General features: G+C 41.2%; 2 protein-coding genes across 4 annotated transcripts; one reads left to right on the forward strand and one right to left on the reverse strand.

Annotated features, from left to right (window-relative positions):
• Positions 1 to 4359: 4359 nt before the first annotated feature.
• Positions 4360 to 8076, forward strand: slc25a45 (solute carrier family 25 member 45). The gene is made up of 7 exons (XM_026154260.1): positions 4360 to 4475; positions 5035 to 5090; positions 5190 to 5233; positions 5322 to 5393; positions 5504 to 5683; positions 6407 to 6641; positions 7087 to 8076. Exons 2-7 carry the CDS (start codon positions 5054 to 5056, stop codon positions 7380 to 7382), a joined length of 864 nt encoding a protein of 287 aa, XP_026010045.1. The 5' UTR covers positions 4360 to 4475; positions 5035 to 5053; the 3' UTR covers positions 7383 to 8076.
• A 508-nt stretch (positions 8077 to 8584) lies between these two features.
• Positions 8585 to 16211, reverse strand: LOC113013620 (solute carrier family 35 member E2). 3 transcript variants are annotated; one of them, XM_026154664.1, is made up of 9 exons: positions 16129 to 16211; positions 14841 to 15316; positions 13141 to 13276; positions 12827 to 12954; positions 12512 to 12632; positions 12379 to 12432; positions 12020 to 12092; positions 11773 to 11918; positions 8585 to 10750 (listed from the first exon to the last, which is right to left on the reverse strand). In XM_026154664.1, exons 2-9 carry the CDS (start codon positions 15106 to 15108, stop codon positions 10522 to 10524), a joined length of 1155 nt encoding a protein of 384 aa, XP_026010449.1. In that variant the 5' UTR covers positions 15109 to 15316; positions 16129 to 16211; the 3' UTR covers positions 8585 to 10521. The 3 variants fall into 3 exon arrangements, with proteins under 3 accessions (XP_026010449.1, XP_026010450.1, XP_026010451.1); XM_026154665.1 differs by lacking the exon at positions 16129 to 16211 and adding an exon at positions 15889 to 16122; XM_026154666.1 differs by lacking the exon at positions 16129 to 16211 and adding an exon at positions 15616 to 15881.
• Between the last annotated feature and the right edge of the window lie 3131 nt (positions 16212 to 19342).

Here is a 19342-nt window from a genome sequence, read left to right on the forward strand (position 1 = left end):
CTGCCGTCCACTTGTGATGACGTGATATGGACCGTTGGTTTTATTTTTAGTTTCCACCTTTTTTTTCCGCAACAGTTATTACAAAATAATAATAATAATAATAATAATAATAATAATAATAATAATACCGCGAGGTGATTGGCAAAAAGCACTGAAACATTTATTTTTGTCTTATATTATATTATATTTTATTATATTATAATTGATAATAGGCTTTATTTCACTAATTAATTGAGTTCACAATTTTGTTTTGATAATTACCAATTATTAGATAATTATCAGATTTTTTAAAAGTTGGTTTTAATTTTTTAGTTATGGTTTTATACTTGCTATGACAGCTTCATGAATGAAAATATCCTTAATTATCAGTCTTGCCGAATGCAGGTATTCTGTCTCCTCGGCAAGGTTATGCCATCCCGAGGTGTCCCATTGCTCATAAATATGAAAACATACCAATTACGCATGAAACATATTGAATTAAAACAGTAAATCATATGCAGCCTAACTAAGGGTGACTAATGTTATACCTGGTTATTTAGACAATCACAACAATCTGTTTATTACGCTTATTCTTTTTCTTTTTACATTTTTTGGTTGTTTGAATTCAAATGCTAACTTACATCAAAAGTCCTCTTCACTCTCTCTTTTTTTTTTTTTGCCTGTCCCGTTTGGCTCTTTTGCCATCAGAATTATTGTCTAAAGGCGAAGAAAGATGCCCAACGGATTTACTTTACCAAATGGACGATCCCAGCCTTGCCGTAATGGTCTATTTGATTCACCTTTTATTGTTTATTTTATTTTTTATTTTCACTTGCTAGATACGGGACAGACTTGAATGAGGAAAAGAAAAGGGAGAAAGAAAGAGGAAAAAACAGCGGAGAAGAGGGACGGGGATAAAGGGCAAAAAACAAAAACCAACAAAATAAGCAGACAAAAATACATATATCAATCACCTGGATCACCTGTTGAGAAAGAAAAAAGAAAACAAGCATTTAACAAGGGATAAACAACATCATGATGATCTATGGGAACATAACAGTAAATACTAAGTGTTAAACATTATTGCGCAACACGTAAGATGGACAGTGCAGTTTGCTTTGAGGCAGGGCCGTGCAGAGAGGTTTAAAGGGGCGGGTGCTCAAAGTTAAAAAGGGGCACATTGAACCAGGTTGAATAACAACAACACACATTCATCAAGAATCTAATATGGGAAGGGCAGGGCTGTGTTGATCTGAGACTGTAGACATTAAAAAGTCCATAGGAGAGATGGTAGCTGATTAAACAAGTGTCATGAGATAATAACAAAATACAAAGATTGGTGACAGCGCTTGGAACCATAAGGCAACAAAAAACTGTGAGAAATAATTTAGGCTCTGCCTGTGAATCACTCTTTGCTTCTCTTCTTCCTTCCATCCCATCATTTCATATATCACTCTCCACTTGCTGTCTATCTGAGAACAAGGCACAACTTGTTATTGCAATAAACTATAATCTAATTATCCACACCTAACAACTCTTGCACTTAATCTATAATAAAATGATGACAGAAAAATGTTATAGCCCTGCCTTTAGCAGCCTCACACAGCTCCTACTGTTTCCTCCTCATGTCCTTACCAGCCATGTCTGGACAATGTTATATCATGAGTAATAATTTAAAAAAACCCATATACATAAAACACACACATGCACACACACACAGTGACATTTTAGACCTTCTTCAGAATACTGTATATACTATGAGCCACAATAATAAAGCAATGAGGAGGGGGAAGTAATAAATATGAAATAATGGCAAGGCAAGGCAAGGCAAGTTTATTTGTATAGCACAATTCAACAACAAGGTGATTCAAAGTGCTTTACAGAGACATTAGAAACAAGAACAAATAAAAAGCATGATTTAAAATTGAATAAAACAAGCAAATAAACTAACTAATTAACAAACAAACAAACAAACAAACAAACAAACAAACAACAGTATATAAAATCAAAACAGATAAAATCAGAACAGTAGATAAAATCAGTAGTTAAATGTAAGTTTTGAAATTTAAGCTTAAAGTGTGGATTTGGTCTTTATTCAAATGCAGCTGAGAACAGGTGAGTCTTCAACCTGGATTTAAATAAACTGAGTGTTTCAGCTGATCTGAGGCTTTCTGGGAGTTTGTTCCAGATATAAGGAGCATAAAAGCTGAATGCAGCTTCTCCGTGTCTGGTTCTGACTCTGGGAACTGATAAAAGACCGGATCCAGATGACCTGAGGGATCTGGATGGTTCATACTGGGTCAGGAGGTCACTGATGTATTTTGGTCCTAAACCATTCAGAGCTTTATAGGCCAGTATCAGAACTTTAAAGTCTATCCTCTGACGGACAGGCAGCCAGTGTAAGGACCTCAGAGCTGGACTGATGTGGTCCACTTTTTTGGTCTTAGTGAGGACTCGAGCAGCAGAGTTCTGAATGAGCTGTAGTTGTCTGACTGATTTTTTAGGTAGACCTGTAAAGATGCTGTTACAGTAATCAAGCCTACTAAAGATGAATGCATGGACTAGTTTTTCCAGGTCCTGTTGAGACATCAGATCTTTTATCCTTGATATATTCTTGAGGTGATAGTAAGCTGATTTTGTTATTGTCTTAATGTGTTTTTCTAAGTTTAGGTCTGCATCCATCACTACACCCAAATTTCTCGCCTGGTTTGTGGTTTTTAGATGTATAGATTGAAGTTCTCTGGTGACCTGTAATCGTTTTTCTTTGGCGCCAAAGACTATTACCTCAGTTTTGTTTTTGTTTAGCTGGAGAAAATTGTGGCACAACCAGTCATTGATTTCCTCAATGCATTTACCAAGAGCCTGTACAGGGCCTCGGTCTCCTGGTGACATTGTGATATATATTTGTGTGTCATCTGCATAGCTGTGATAGTTTATTTTGTTGTTGTTTATAATCTGTGCCAGTGGGAGCATGTAGATGTTAAACAGATGGGGTCCCAAGATGGAACCTTGGGGAACTCCACATGTGATACTTGTCTGCTCAGATGTGAAGTTACCTATTGATACAAAGTATTTCCTGTTTTCTACGTATGTTTTGAACCAGTTTAGTACAGTTCCTGAAAGACCTGTCCAGTTCTCCAGTCGTTTGAGTAATATGTTGTGGTCAACTGTATCAAATGCTGCACTGAGATCCAGTAAAACTAGGACTGACATTTTTCCACTGTCTGTATTCAGACATATGTCATTAAACACTTTGGTCAGAGCGGTTTCAGTGCTGTGGTTCTGTCTAAAACCTGACTGGAAGGCATCGTAGCAATTATTCTGTTTTAAGAAGTAACTGAGCTGTTGAGAAACTGCTTTTTCAATGATCTTACTTAAAAACGGGAGATTTGAGATCGGCCTGTAGTTGTTCATTTGTGTCTTGTCAAGATTGTCCTTTTTCAGTATAGGTTTGATTACAGCAGTTTTTAGTGATTCTGGAAACACACCTGATAATAAAGAAAAGTTGACGATCTGTAACAGGTCTGACTGATTCCATTTGTTTCAATATCCACTCTGTGCAGGGCAAAGTAAAATACAGCGTGTGTTTTTTAATATATTATAATTATAATAATGCATAATTATGTGGACATGCATATTAGATCGTTTTTAGTGAAAAATAATCCCTCCAGAAAGGCAGGAAAAGCCCGGAAACTTACTTTAAAACTAAATATGTTTCTAAATACTTTAAAACTAAATATGTTCCCTAAAACGGTGACAGAGCTACAGACCCATGACAGCCTTACACAGGTAGCCAGCAGCTATGACCAGCACTACTTGTGCAGTTAATAAAAGGACAGGTAATGTTTGTCGCGCTGTTGCACACACAGCACGCTCGTTTGTTTCAATTCATCAGTTGCAACAAGACAGCTTACCAACGTGTACGTAATAAGCTAATACTCCTGGGTGCTATACACTACAGTTTACGCTGTACACCTACTTACTGGTTTTGTCGCATCAGTCTGTGTCTCTGAGTTAACTTGTGTTTCTCCTACAGCTCCGGACCGCTAAAAATGCGCGTGCTCTTTGTGAGCTCGTTCCCGTCTCGTAACTAGCGCGTTCTGCCGTCAAGGGCGATCATTGGTTAAATGTGATCATGTGACTGATGCAAGCCAGATCCTTTTATTTAGCAAAACTGTGATTAATAGTTAAATATTATTGTTGAGGGGCACAGACAGGACTCCGCACGCACACACACATAAAAAAAATACTGATAATTTTTTTTAAAAAAGTTGCCCTATCAAAAGGGCACCTTGGGCACCCATCAGGAAAGGGGCGGGTGCTCAAGCCCCTCTAGCCCCCCCCCCCCTCCCTGCACGTGCCTGCTTTGAGGTAGGAGCCAAAAAGGGTGTAGTTTGTGTGTGTGAGCACCCGTATCCATGGGATACTCTGACCGCAGAGCGAAGAATGACATGAGTTGTGAACAAATTTATTCGTAGGATGTTACAGCTCTAAAGGTAGGCAAGGTGCTGTTATTTTTTTTTTCTAGAACTGGATATTAAAAAACACCATGCAAAAGAAGAAGAAGAAAGAACTGGAAAGCGAACTGTCCTCCTGAACACGCTATTGTATTTTAACCATTCCACAAAGATTAAACCTGGCTAAATTATAAGGTTTGGTTACCATTTACTGTTTTGGCAACCCTAAAAACCATCTTTTATGTTCATTTACTGAAGCATAATAAATGTTTTTGTTTGTCAGATGATCGTAAATAATAATAGATTGTGAGGAATGTGTGTGAAATGCCATACTGCCTTAACTCAGGCCAGAATCCATATGTTTGTGTTCTCAATCACTCCTGAAAATTCCATTTTCTGAGCCATGAAAAAAAATTGTTGTGGGATTTTCACCTTGGACTTTGATTTTGATGCAACCCCTATAGAGTACCATTTCTAAAATAAGTCACACATTAACCTCCTTGACTGCCAGACCAATCAGCTTCAGTTATGACAGCTGTAAAGCTGCATCTTTAGGTTTTATCTTTATGAGTTTTGAAACACTGTGGTTTTCTTGCAGATTTGAAACTGTAAAAGTCATGCCTCTCTTGGAATTTTTAGCTGGGAGCATTTCAGGTAGGAAAATCCTGTTTTTAAGAGAACAACAGAAAATGTAACACAGAGCAGTAATTGTCTGATTGTGGAGAAATAAAATGTTGTTGTTGGTTGTTGTAGGTGCACTGGGAATTGCAGTAGGACATCCGTTAGACACTGTGAAGGTTGCATGACACTTTGAAACCAATAAATATGACTTAATGCACAAATTGTTTCTTATTTTTTATTTTACATCTCTTCTTACATTTGTAGGTACGTCTCCAAGCCCAGTCTGTGTATAAAGGGATATTTCACTGTGTGATTAAAACATACTCTCATGAAGGGGTGGGTACCACATTTTTCCTACATTGTTTTGCAAGAAATACTGACGTGAAGTAGTGTAATGCTCCACTGGGATAAGACAGCACTGATCCTTTATGCTTTAATCACATCAGCTCCATGGATTCTTTAAGGGCATGGCATTTCCTGTGCTGACCACTGGCATCACCAACTCCGTTGTCTTTGGCAGTTACAGTAATGCTTTAGGTTACCTCACTAAGTCTCAGCGCAGTCGAGGCAAACCGGCCTCTGCTGCACAGGTCTTCACTGCTGGCTGCTTCTCAGGCCTGGTGCAGGTAAGATCACCTGATGTTCTGTGGTTGCACATGTCACTGCCATGCAACTGTGTATGCACAAAGCTTCATCTGTTAGAGCTGCAGGAGACCACACACGTTGCAAAAATCACTGCTCACACCAACATTCTAGCTGCAAGCCACGAGATACAAACATACCTACAGAAGAATCTCAACCAAGTCCGTTTGAAGTACTTTATCAGCCATTACTGCATCAGTGTGACTGCATTAGGACAGACTTTGGCGCTCACAAGCACCTACCACCAGCTTGGGAGTATTTTCCTTTGCTGAGGCATGCGCTGTGCAGCAATTTGAAACAGTTGCAGTTGCGGTATTTGTCCACCAGGTGGCTCCAACTATTCACAAAGCACATCAATTTTGTGGAAATTCATTAAGCTATTTTCTAACTCTGTTACACAGAGAACAAAAGAAAAAACAAACAAATAGACAAAAACTGTATTAAACAATTAAAGCTGGTGCTCTTGCCAAAGTAAATGCTGAAACAACAGGATTATCACTGCTTTCACAGAAATTCAGGTTTTCTTCATGCAATGTTACATCTGACCACAAGGGGGCCTCCGAGTGTTCACTGACTGCAGCTCAGAACCAGATAAGAGATTTAAGGAAATTAAAAACCAGCTCATGTTTCATAACTGAGATTTATTTACACTGCAGATCATGACTCGGCTTTACGCTACTTTAATCTTTGGGGCAATCTGTTTTCAGGTGTCGGTTTCTGCACCCATTGACCTGGTCAAGGTGCGTCTTCAGGGTCAATCGACGTCAACACGATATCGCGGACCCGTGCACTGCGTCGCTGTCATCGTGAGGGAGGAGGGGCTCAGGGGTCTGTACAGAGGAGGCCTGGCCCTCACTCTGAGGGACGTCCCCTGCTATGGGCTCTACTTCTTACCTTACGAGGTCACTCGTAAGGTTCTCACTCAAGATGGCAAAGAGCCAGGTCACAATCATAACATAATACTGGATATCATAGTGAGATAGTTTCTTGTATTCTGACAGATTTTAAAAGGACTTCATCTCACAAAAGCTGCTCAACTGGAATTAGTCATTTAAATCTTTAAGGCTTTCAGTTTGTAGCGCATGAATCCAGTAATGAGGTGAACACACATGATGAAGCTGAATATAAATATCTAGTTACTCATGAAAATTCATCTTTATTTCTTAAGTTACTTTTATGTTCAGGGATCCTGATTTTAAGGTCTCATTAAAATCTTCCCTGCACACATTAACCCACATGGATATTTTACTATATCAACCTCATATTTGGCTCTACGAGAGAGTCTGCTTTGAAAACCGTTGGCACATTTTTTGGCAAATAGTTTAATGAAAACTATTCGTTTAGAAAACTCCTCAGTATTGTCTTAGTTCTGCCTCTCTGTCCTCAGGCACCTTTGTGATATTGGTGGCAGGTGGATTTGCAGGTGTGGTGACCTGGTCCTTCGCCACGCCCATGGACGTCGTGAAAGCTCGGCTCCAGATGTCGGGGGCCGGCGGGCGGGAGTACGGCGGCGTCCTGCACTGCATGAGAGTGAGCGTGAGGGAAGAAGGAGTGAGGGTGTTTTTCAAAGGCCTCCTGCTGAACAGCCTGAGAGCATTTCCGGTCAACGCTGTCACATTCCTCAGCTACGAGAGCCTGATGAAGATTTTTTATCCACCACGAGCCAGTCACTCTTCACAGTAAAGGGATGGAGACACTGACTTCAAGGATAAAATATCTTTGAGACGATTTCAGTATAAAGAGTGTTCTCAGTTACTAAATGCTGTTTTTAAACTGCCTGTAGAATAAGTCAAAGCATCAGAAACCTGGGAACACTTTAAATTCAACCTACTGGTGAGGAAAGATTAGCTGCTGCCAGTGAGCCTCCTGCTACACAAGTATACACACTTTAGATCAAAACTGCTACAGTCAACATTTCTGCATTAACAGCATATCACAATAAAAGTGATGACTTGAAATGACTCCATAAAAAAGACCTTTTGAGTTTGTTTTTTGGGTGAGTGACAGATGTTGTATAAAACGTTGAGTCCACAAGTACAGTGCTTCAAGGATTGGCCCGAGAGCAGAAAAGGCTATGGCAAGAAAAGTAAATATTGGCGAGGAAAGATTTAATTATTACTTTAGGAGACGATGCTTTAGTGCTCTGTCAACATATTTCTCAGTGTTAAAATAACTATCAAGAAGAAATCTTGTGCACACGTGCAAAAAGTGGATGCACTTTACATACCGGAAACATATCGATTGGGCAACGACCTGGAAACTCTAAGGGATTTTGTTCCAGATTGATGTGATAGCATCACGCACCTGCACATCCCTGATTTCAATCTCCCGTTTCCCCACATCTCAAAGGTGCTCTGTTGGATTGAGATCTGGTAACTATGGAGACCATTTAAGTGCAGTGAACTCATCATCGTGTTTAAGAAACCAGTTTGAGACTGTGATATTGCTTTATCCTGCTGGAAGCAACCATCAAAAGAAGGGTACGCTGTGGTCATAAAGGGATGGACATGGTCAGCAATACTCAAGCTTCTGTGTTCATGCCTAATTCTGGATCTGTCATCTGAATGTTGCAGTAATCTCAGCAATGTTTTTCCAGTTTTCTAACGTCCAGATTTGGTGAGCAAGTGCAAATTGTAGCCAGGAGTGGCCCCAACTATGGTCTTCTGCTTCTGTAGCCCATCTACTTCAACGTTAGACCTGTTGTGCATTCAAAGATGCTCTTCTGCATACATTGGTTTTAAATTATTAGAGTTACTGCAGCCTGCCTATCCACTCAAAGTAGTTGGGCGTTCCTAATAAAGTGGCTGGTGAGTGCATTACCATAATCAGGATACGTGTACACTGTGTGTAAATTAACAGCACATGATACTATTAAACAGGCGGCATAGTGAAAGAAAATACTTTAATCTTCTGCACAGTGTCCATCAAACATTTTTACATCCTCTGCAAAATATTTTACACCTTTGATTTGCACAGTTCCAAACACAGCTCATCATTACCTCAACACTTTGAACCTGGTCAACAGCCTGAAAAAAAAGCATCTGCATGTTGAAAATTGCCTCCTGAAGCAGCATTTCAAAGACTCAAAGTGGAAGGTTAGTATAAAAAGATCAATTCTTAACGTCTGAATGTTCAATCAGAGCCCACACGGGAGAAAAAAAAAAATGTTTTCAATGTAAAGACAAAAAGTTCAAGTCAGTTAGCTCTTGTGGTTAAACTGTGGCCACAAACATGTAAGAGAAGAAGAAAAGCTGCTTCTCGAGGCACAGCAAGAACGGTCAAACTGGAACTGAATAAGACAGACATGTCCTGGGTACGGTCAGAATGACTTTCTACATACGGGTGGAGGAACTTCCACTTTCAGGTCGGATGCTGAAATTAGAAGTAGCGAGGACAGAAGGAGGAACTGAGATTGTGTAAATTTGTAGTGACAAGCACAGGATGACTTTTGTTTTTACTGCAACTTGGGTTTTATTTTTGTTGTTTGTGGGGTTTTTAAATGCTAGAAATGCAAAATGTGGAGTAAGTTCTACAGGAAAAGATCCACAAAGAAAAACAGAACGCCTGGAAAGCATCAGCTGTTTTCCACATATGGTAAATAATTCCTTTAGTTTGAGGAACAATCAAAAGTGAGCATTTACAAGTTTCTGTCACCACATAAGAGAACCGAGTGTTTACAACTGCAGCAAGCAGAGCCGAACCAGGAAGTTTGCCATGTTTACGGCAGATGATTAGCAGGCACACAAAATATGGTGCCCACCGAAGAGGTTCCGGAAAACTACCGCAGCTGTGGTTCTTTTATTAAGTAGTGTTTCATTTATTTCAGTTTAAAATTCATTTCTGTTTAACAACTCACCAAAAATAACAAGATGCATAAACATCTGTTAACCAAGTGATCAAAGGAACATAGTTACACTCACAGTAACGCCTCAAGTGCTGATTTTACAGTTTATTTAAAAAAAAATTAAATAAAAATACAGCTGGCGCACTGCTAGACACAAAGCTTGATAGCCACTGGCAAGAACTACAGAAATAAAACTCAAGTTGTAATAAACTGTTTTTTAAAAAGGTTATAAATGTATAAAAACAGCAGCTTGTCCATTTATTCCTTCTTTCAGTCCTCTTTTCCTGATTAGATTAACAGGGCTGCCGTCCCAGCGTGGATCAGTGGTCATGTCAGCTTTATGTGTACACAAAACAAAAAAAGTGAAAAAAGCTATAACGTTATAGAGGATGAGCATTCTCAGAATGCAATAATGTGGCATCCAAGTGTTTTACACATGGATTACTAATGTGTAAAGCAGTCTTAAGCTTTGGCTGGACAAGCCTCAAAAAAGGCCTCCTACCTCGGGCACTGGAGCCCTACACTCAGACGCTATTAAGATACATTTTACACTGGATTATACAATGAAGATTAACATTACTACAAAATTTTTAATCTTACAGTGTCCGAGCTTTGCAGTTCCCATGCGTTTAGTAGCTGCTATACCACAGATGAGAGATAAACTAGCCTGTAATGGAATGCAAATGTAGGAAAAACACCCTGAGCTTCCTTTTACTGACCAATAAAAGACAAAGAAAGGATCAAAAAGGCTTAAAGTGGTAATCCGGTCAGGTACAAAGAAATACTGGTGAGAATGTTCCACAGGATGACTGATGGCTGACTGCTCGGTCACACACCCACAGCTCATCAAGCCATCAAATGGTTTACTTCAACAGTGACACTGAAGGAACCCTGAAAGACAGAAGCTCTTGAACGGGAGTGAACTATTGATGCTTCCAGTTCATTTCAGGCAGCACTACAGCTTTAAGAGCGGGCTACTCAGTGAGACTGAGAGGCTTTGAAGTCCTGGTCGTGGAGAAGGGGTTTGTGGTTCTGCTCAGCAGCCATGGCCTGTAAGGTTGCTCTTTGGAACTGCCTGGCTTTGTTGTACAAGAAGACCCCGATGAACACGAGGACGGTCCCGGTGGCGCTGAGGATGGTTACCTGGTTGCTGAACACAATGATGCTCAGCCACACAGACAGGGCGTGCTTAACAGTACTGGCAACACTGAGGAAGAATGAGGATGATTATTACTGGGGCTAACAACAAATTCATCCAGTTTAAACTTCTTAATATGACTTTTATATGTTCATCCTTATGATCTGCATATAAATGTTAGAACGGTGAATTCTCAGATTAAACAGTCTCCAATCTTAATTTCAGCGTACATATAAGTTATCTTCATGACATATCAGACTGCTTTAAAAGCTCCTTCTCTCATTTTTTTTTCTTCTTTCGGCTCTGTGTGATGTCAAAGAAAGGAGCGATCCCTAACATGTTCTCCAAGCCTCACCAAGCTGCTGTTAGTGGGGCACAACCAATCAAAAGAAAAGGGCTAAATCAGGGGACGCCTTAGAGAGATGGAACTAAAATACCTGCACAAAGACCCGCTATAAACAGTGAAGCATATACAAAATAATCAACTCAAGCCCAAGGAAAAATATATGGAGCTGGAAATGGGCATAGTAGGCCCCCTTTAATAACTTCCAGCTATAGAATCTAAAAGGTCTATATTGGGAAATATACAGTGATATGTGCACGAGCTCATTAAGAGCATTCCCATACTGGGCACGCTCCGCCTCAGCATCTCTGCTGCTGCCTCTAGTGTTCTTGTGCAGAGCACGGTAAAGTTTAAGCATTTTGTGGTTTCACTGAAGCTATTTTGGAATCTGCAGCACACATCCCATCTGTCAGGTGGGATAGGGAGCCAAACACGCTGGACTTTGTGGATTCAGATACGCTCACTAATGGATTGGTTTGTCTATTGTAAATAGACAGCACTGAGGTGCAAATCGATGCTGTGCTGTACTGTACTAGTACAGCAGAGAACAGACTTTAGTCAGTGCCGGTGAGATGATAAGATAAGATGATACTGGTGTAACTTGAAAATCTGCAAATGCAACAAGTGGTTATCTACTAAGCTAAGCGTGGGCGGTTCAAATACATCAATTAATTAACTGTAGCAGGAACTATGGCCTCCAAGAAACTCATGGCATGCAGGATAAAGTGCTTCTGACTTTGTGTCCTACCTGAAAGTAACAGGAGAAATCCTTCCCATGAGCGCATAGGCAGTGACGCTCTGCAGGTGGAACAGGCAACCATCGAAAAGCAGCAACAGGATGATGTCCTGACTAAAGATCAAGCTCTGTCCGCTCTTCCCAACCGTGGGGATATCCTGGAAATTAAACAGAACCATCAAGAAAGTTACCCGCTTGTTTTCTTAAGCATTGTAGGGCCTAACAAGTCTGGAAATTAAGAACTTCTGTTTTGCCTCACCAAAAGGAACAGCCAGGCAGGTATGAGCATGATGACTGCTGCCGCACTGGTGTAGAACTGCAGCTCGGGAGGGCTGAAATAACACAACCAAGTTTAAAAAAAATAAAAAAAAAAGAGCTGTGTGTTTACCCCATCAGCCTTTTACAGCTTAGAGTCAAAAAGCTGCATTAAATGCTTTCACTGAAGTCTTTTAAAGGGTTTAATTATCCATTTTGCACTTGTTTTTCTTCAGTTATGATCATGTACAATGTGCCGTTTGTCTCTATTTGTATGTATGTGCTTTTTGTACACAGGTCTCTCTTGAAAGGCAGACCTCGCTCTCAGTGAGACTACCCGTTTAAATTAAAGCATGATTTTACCTGAATTTGTATGTGTCTCCACTTAGCAGTTTTTTGGAGAATACATTCTGTAAGCTGAGATCAGAGAGACAAGAGTTAGGGCAAAGTAGGGAATACACCGCTGGTGGAAAAGCTGTGCTGTGTGCTCCAGTACCAGTCCATGATGTTGGTGGAGAGAGCAGCGGAGAAGCCGAGCATGTTGAAGCTGATCTCGGTGGCTGTGCAGAGGCCCAGGCCGGCCATGACTGGGAACAGGGACAGATTCACCCACAGCCCTGCACACAAAAGGGATAGGTGAAATGAATCCCCGTGTTTATCTAAACTAAACCAGCAACCAGAGCTGCGGCTGCCTAACTGGTCTGTGCTGGCTTCAGGGCGTGTCTTTCATATGCGAAGGAACAGTGAACGCCTTATTGGTGTTGGCGTGCCCAGGCACGCCCTGAAGCCAGCACAGCAACGTGAACTTTACCCGTGTACTCCCCGAGGATCAGTCTTGACATGATGACTGTGAAAATGGGCGCCGAGCTCTTCACTGTTTCAGCGAATGACACGGCAACATTCTTCAGGCTCACCAAGCCCAGAACCACTGTGGTGAACCTGCAAGTGGAGACAATGATGGCGTCTGTGCTGAACTTGCAACAACAGTCAAGAGTAATTTCTTATCAAGCTGCACTTATAAAAAAAACAAAACACAAAATTCTCAATGAGGTCTATTTTCCTTTCAAATGCATGCATTCAATCTGTTATTAATCTGCATATTTACAGGATAGCAAACAATCTCACCTCATAAGTCCAACAAACAGCATAATCATGATGAAGTTGGAGGGGTACTCGTTTCTGGACTTGTGCTGGTACAGACAGCAGGGGACAAACATCTTTAAGCAGCCTATGACTGTGGTGGAGAGCATCTGAACAGCACCTAGCAAGAAAATGGCAGTTAAAAAACACAAAAAAATACAAAGGCAGACATTAATTTTCATGAGGGAGAAAACACTTCAAAATACTGCTGTAATGAATGTTTCCTGTCTGACTATGAGGGTCCATTCATGCCAAAAATGCTGACATCAGACTGATGTGGGATAAACAGTTGTCTATTTAAACTGAACTTCAGATCACCTGATCATTTGTGTCACTGCAATTTCACTTCTGTCATCTTGTCACACTACCTTTCACTTGGCTGTGCTGTTCTGCACGTTGCTTTGGCATGTTGTAACGGCCTGTATAACAGCTCAGGCGCGGTTCATAGTTGAACAAACAAAAATGGTATGCACATGAACATACAGTTAGCACACACAGGCAGTAGCGGTTTTTGATACGGGCGACACGGGCGGTTGCCCGGGGCGGCATCGTGGTGGGGGTGGCATCACGGGCATCGGCAAAAAAAAAAAAATTGACATCAGCCAGCGCATAGTGGGAATGGCATAGGCACCGATCGGTTTTCTACCGCCCATTTGCTGGGAGTAAGGGCGCCCTCCGTTTGCGAGGTGCGCCTGCTGCTTGCGGCACAGGGAGGAGAGGGCGGGGCGGCGGGGGATTCTCTGGCTGGCTGGAGCAGCATCTAATAACCATCTCGCAAAGTAAAACAAAATAAAAACAAACCAACAAACACAAAAACATCAGACATCATGATACAGATTTGTAATTTGCACCGATGTTTTTTCGAAATTCTATACACAAAAAGTGAGCGCGAGAGCCCTCGGTGCGCCTGCTCGCTGCTGAAGTCAAAGTAAACTTTGTCATCTCCGCTACATACAGTCCAGCATATAGAGAGACGATACGACGAGGCTCCTGTTACAGCAGTGCAAGTAAACAAACAATATATATATATAAGAAGAGTAAAAAAATAAATATACACTTTAGGACCAGGGGTAAAGGGATCAATAACAATTTAACATTTAGAATTTAGAGTTTGATGATTTAAAGTCTCACACACAACCCCTCGAAAGGGGAGGGGCCCGGCTGCTTCCAAATAGAGCACATTTCATTCATAACGTTGTAAATCCAAGTCCATCATGTATTCATGATTTGAATCCTGGGTTGTGTGAAATGCCAGAAATAAACCCTAGACAAAGCGAATCTGTGAACTAAGGTGTAGGTTAGGTTATTAGGTTATGTTGTGGTGATTCTCGGGTTGGGGGATGGGTGTTCATACTGGAGCGCAAAATTAGGGAGTGCTCGCCCAGGGCGCCAAACAGGCTAGGACCGCCACTGCACACAGGTCCTCATTACTGGTAAATTAAAATCTCCTTGAATGCACCAAACCACCTACCCACAGCTGCACTGGTAGTTTTACAATCTAAAACAATAAGTATTGTCTCAGCAAGCCGTTCTTGAGTTTTATGTGAAAGTTGCCCTTCATCAATCTGAATCACAATGGCTTTTCATTAATCTTAAGATTCATGACTGAGGTGCACTTTTCTTATCTTGTGATTATTGCAGTTAATCAGTGTTAGAAGCAGCAGAATGATTTTACTACTTCTTACCGAGCATGCTGGGCTCTCCTTCCAGCAGCGACAGTATATATTTGTTCAGAAACAGGGTGCAGAAGCTGAAGAAGTACCAGAGACCCAGATAGGTCATGGAGCGCCAGTTGGACACCCCGGACTCTGCCTCGATCACCGTAGTCTCCGTTACCGTGATCTTCAGCACCTGCTCCCCCGGGAGGCTCTCACTGCGGGTCAGCACCACTCGCTCCTGGCGGCTACGTAACTGCGACAAGAGGCACCAGAGTGGCTGCTTGCTGCCCGGCATTATTCCTGCTGCCTGAGGGCCCCCCGCGGGCCCCACCAAAAGGGGGACTCTTAATGTGGCTCAGTTTTTTAGGGTTTGTTTGCTTGTTTGTTTTTTGGTTCTTAGTCCATCCTCTGAAATGTCCAGCAAGCTACCTCTCAGTCTTGCTGTGACTATTGGAAATCACTTCCTGTTTTGGTGTTTCCTTACTAGTCCTCTGCTGCAGATACTGGGGGGGGAAAAAAGGAAAGATCACAGGGAAGGGAAAAAATCTTTAAATAAATCACCCTGCTCTGTAATGCTGTGCCCTACTTTAAAAACCAAACAAAGCACATTTATCCCACACTGCTCCAATAGTTTACATAGAAACACAAGTGCACAGTGAAATTACTTCATAAACTGTTCAACACGGTAAGCTGTGTTATGTTATATAAAGGCAATTCACTGCATATAACGCGTATCTACTGTATCCTCCGTTGATGAAAACATGAATATAATCAGCTTGTTATTAATTTTTGCACGACTAACCTTCAGCGTTAAAGTCCTGCAAGTGAAAGGAGCAGCTGTACATGTGGCTAGGACTAGGACGGAGGACAGACGGTGAATGAAACCAGATCAAAGTTCACTTAAACCGATGATAACACTGACTTACAGCGAGGCTTCAAGGACCGCCAACGACACACAAACAAGGTTGACACGTACAAGGTTGGGGGTGGCTACTAGCTTCTTCCCGCAGAAACTCGCAGTGACGAGATAAAACTACTCAAAAATATCACGTCACGAGGAAGACCCAGCTCTTACCTCTCTCTGTAGCCTGACTGCCTAGGCTTGTACAGACAAATACTGAGAAGACAGTGGTTCAGCGAGGCAACGGACTTATCACAGGAGGAAGTTTAGGTTAGCTAGCAGCCGTTGCTGGTTGTTGTTGCTGCTGCACTGAATATAACAAGGCGGGCGTCACCCACAGAGGACGCTGCGCTCTCATCCACACCGGACAACACCCACATCGCAACACCCTTCCCGCTGTTAAAGAGAATTTACCTTTGTTTCTAGGTTACATACAGTTGTGCACCTGGCTTCGAAACATGGTTGCTAACAATGCGCATGCGTCAAGTAACATCGAAAGAGCCACAGATCAGAAGTTTCAAAATAAAATCTCCAGCGGCGAATGCAGCGGTCTTCCAGAGGGTCAGGAGTTCAAGTTTGTCTCATTATAAATATCTCTCTAAACGTCTTTTTCAAACTTATTTATAGTCTTTAAAAAATCCTGGCTTTTTCTGGAGAAAAAATAAATAAATAAATTAAATTGTGCTTTTAATTTCATACTGCCATCAGCGTGTTTCCGGTGGGGCTCACGTCACACTTGACACTTGTCAAAACATTATACATTCTCTCAGCTTTCCGTCGGCACAAGAGGAATGACTTCTGCAACAGCACACGTGGTGAAGTTTGTAAAATGTTGAGAACAACATATTTTTTAATCTAATTTCATTGGTGACTATTAATACAGACGTATTAATAACCAAATAAACAATAAGCAAATAACGCCTAGCACTGTTACCAAGATGGCTCGGGATGGACAATAAAGACAGAGAAATCGGCATATTTAGAAATAAACAGTGTGTAGGAAACAAATGTGTGGTGTCAACATAAAGAAATTTCCATATAAAGAGGTAAAATATCAAGTCACAGTTGACCCTGACCTCTCATTCAAGCTCAAATAAGGTCAAACATTCATAAAATGCTTTTTATCTTTAAAACTGTACTTGAAATTCTGCTGCCTTTGATTTTAATGACAACATTATATTTGACATCCAAATATCATGTTACATTTGACCGCTCACCTTTATATTACACATCTGCCTTTCTTTCAAGTTCAAACCAAAATGTGTTTTACCTTTGAAGGAATTATTCCCAAGAAAAATAATGAGCTGCCCAGTTAGTTAAAAATATACTGTAGTATAACATTACACAATAAGATATTTATTTCCATTTATTTACAAATCAATATCTATTGCCCATTACCTACTCCTCCATAATGTCTGTAATCAAAGTAAACATCTGTCATGCTACTGTAAAGTAAATACTGCACAGAGAGTGAGCTCCATTAGCGGATGTTTGTGCTCTCAAAGTGCTTTTTGTCATGAATGGATTCTTATATATGGTGTTTACAGCTTTAATATCAGACCTGGAGATGACTTCAACTACTTACCGTAATTAATGGATATCAGCATATCACATAAGTAGATTTATATTTTAACACACGTGGCTGTGGTAAGATCAGTAGTACTCTAGCCCAGTGGCATGTGTAGTTTTCATAGTTTTTGTGGTTTTGGTGGTTTTTAGCTTAGAACTGAATGAGCTGATGGGTTGGAGCTGACAAACAGGATATGGTATACCAACATGAAACCATGAACCCCACCTTGTTCATTCAAACAGTCCAGGTTGTTGGTGATGTAAAAGTGAGGGAAACCTTTTCTTGCACACACTAGGCCACTCCAGTGAATCATGAGTTAGAGGTCGTAGTATCTTGCTGGATGTGCTTACCAGTTCATCATTACTTTAAGAACTGACGATCAGTCAGTCCAGAAAATTACTAAAACTTTGAATGTGTCCCCAAGTGCAGTCAACCATCAAGCCCTACAATGAAACTGGCTCACATGAGGACTGCCCCAGGAAAGGAAGACCAAGAGTCACCTCCGCTGCTGAGGATAAATTCATCTGAGTCACCAGCCTTAGAAAAATCGCATGTTAACAGCACCTCAGATTTAGAGCCCAGATAAATGCCACACATAGTCAGAGTAGAGACACATCTCTACATCCACTGTTCAGAGGAGACTGCACGAATCAGGCCTTTATGGTCAAATAGCTGCTAAGAAACCACTACTAATTCCCTTTCATGCTCCTGCACTAATTGAAGGGTGTTTCTCACAAAGTGCAAGGCAATATGTCTGTGAAGGTCCTCAGTCATTCAGGTCACTGTAGTCTAAGGAGCTTGGAAAGAAAAGTGTCTGGACTTCTTTGAGTTTCCTTGAAGACGTTTCACCTCTCATACGAGAAACGTCTTCAGTTCTAAGAGCAATTGATGGAGAGTCCAAGATTTTTAAATCCTATTGGGAGTGTCCCTAAGAAGGTCATGGACCCCTGATTAATCCTATGCCTAATCACATGAGCGAAGGTGTGAAACTGGGTGTGGGTCACAATCAGCCAAGGTTTTGGGTGAAACCTAGCCCCACCCTATCATATTATTTACTTAGGTCAAATGGCCCAGGATGTGAGTGGGTGTTAAAGCGTCTGGCGAGGGATCTCAAATCTGGATTATAGATGGCAGACAGTTGGTGCCGTAAGCCACCCCCTCTGTTCAAAGATGGTCGCTCACAATGGCCATTCACACCTGTGTTCTCTGTCCAAAATGTGAACATTGGCATCTTGACAGGGCAAGACTTAGACTAAGTCTTAGAAAACCACTTCTAATTAAAAGCAACAAGCAGAATAGATTTGTGTGGGCTGAAAAACACAAGGAATAGACATTAGACCAGTGGAAATCTGTGCTTTGGTCTGATGAGTCCAAATTTGATATCTCTGGTTCCACCTGCCATGTCAAAAAAGGTGAACAGTTGGTCTCTACATGCATGGTTCCCACCGTGAAGCATGGAGGAGGAGGAGGTGTGGGGGTGCTTTGTTGGTGGCACTGTTGTGGATTTATTCAAAATCGAAGGCACACTGCAGCGGTATGCCACCCCATCACATTTTGTGTTTAGTTGGACCATCATTTATTTTTCAACAGGACAATGACCCCAAACACACCTCCAGGTTCTGTAAGGGCTATTTGACCAAGAATGAGAGTGATGGAGTGCTGTGCCAGATCTCCTGGCCTCCTCAGTCACCTGATCTAAACCCTGTCGAGATGGTTTGGGATGAGAAGAACCGCAGAGTGAAGGCAAAAGGGCCAACAGGTGCCCAGCATCTCTGGGAACTCCTCCATAACTGTTGGAAAACCATTTCAGGTGACAACCTCATGAGGCTCATCGAGAGAATGGCAAAGCAGTAATCAAAGCAAAGGGTGGCTATTTTGAAGAATCTAAAATATAAAACATGTTTTGAGTTATTTTGCACTTTTTTGTTTACTACATAATTCTAAATATGTTCATTCATAGTTTTGATGCCTTCAATAAGAATCTGCAATGTAAAAATAAAGAAAAAGCATTTAATGAGAAGATGTGTCCAAGCTTTTGACAAGCAGAGTATATAAATT

This window comes from Astatotilapia calliptera, chromosome 20 (genome assembly GCF_900246225.1).
Source record: "Astatotilapia calliptera chromosome 20, fAstCal1.2, whole genome shotgun sequence".
NCBI lineage: Eukaryota > Metazoa > Chordata > Actinopteri > Cichliformes > Cichlidae > Astatotilapia > Astatotilapia calliptera.

Bases quoted from the DNA above. Each gene is read 5' to 3' on its own strand.
- slc25a45 (XM_026154260.1), top strand. From the start codon at position 5,054: ATGCCTCTCTTGGAATTTTTAGCTGGGAGCATTTCAG. The intron at 5,091-5,189 runs GTAGGAAAATCC...TGGTTGTTGTAG, and splicing joins TTTAGCTGGGAGCATTTCAG to GTGCACTGGGAATTGCAGTA. The intron at 5,394-5,503 runs GTGGGTACCACA...TAATCACATCAG, and splicing joins AAACATACTCTCATGAAGGG to CTCCATGGATTCTTTAAGGG.
- LOC113013620 (XM_026154664.1), bottom strand. From the start codon at position 15,108: ATGCCGGGCAGCAAGCAGCCACTCTGGTGCCTCTTGTCGCAGTTACGT. The intron at 12,955-13,140 runs GTGAGATTGTTT...CTCCACTTGCAG, and splicing joins CTGTTTGTTGGACTTATGAG to GTTCACCACAGTGGTTCTGG. The intron at 10,751-11,772 runs GTAGGACACAAA...ATTCTTCCTCAG, and splicing joins ATTTCTCCTGTTACTTTCAG to TGTTGCCAGTACTGTTAAGC.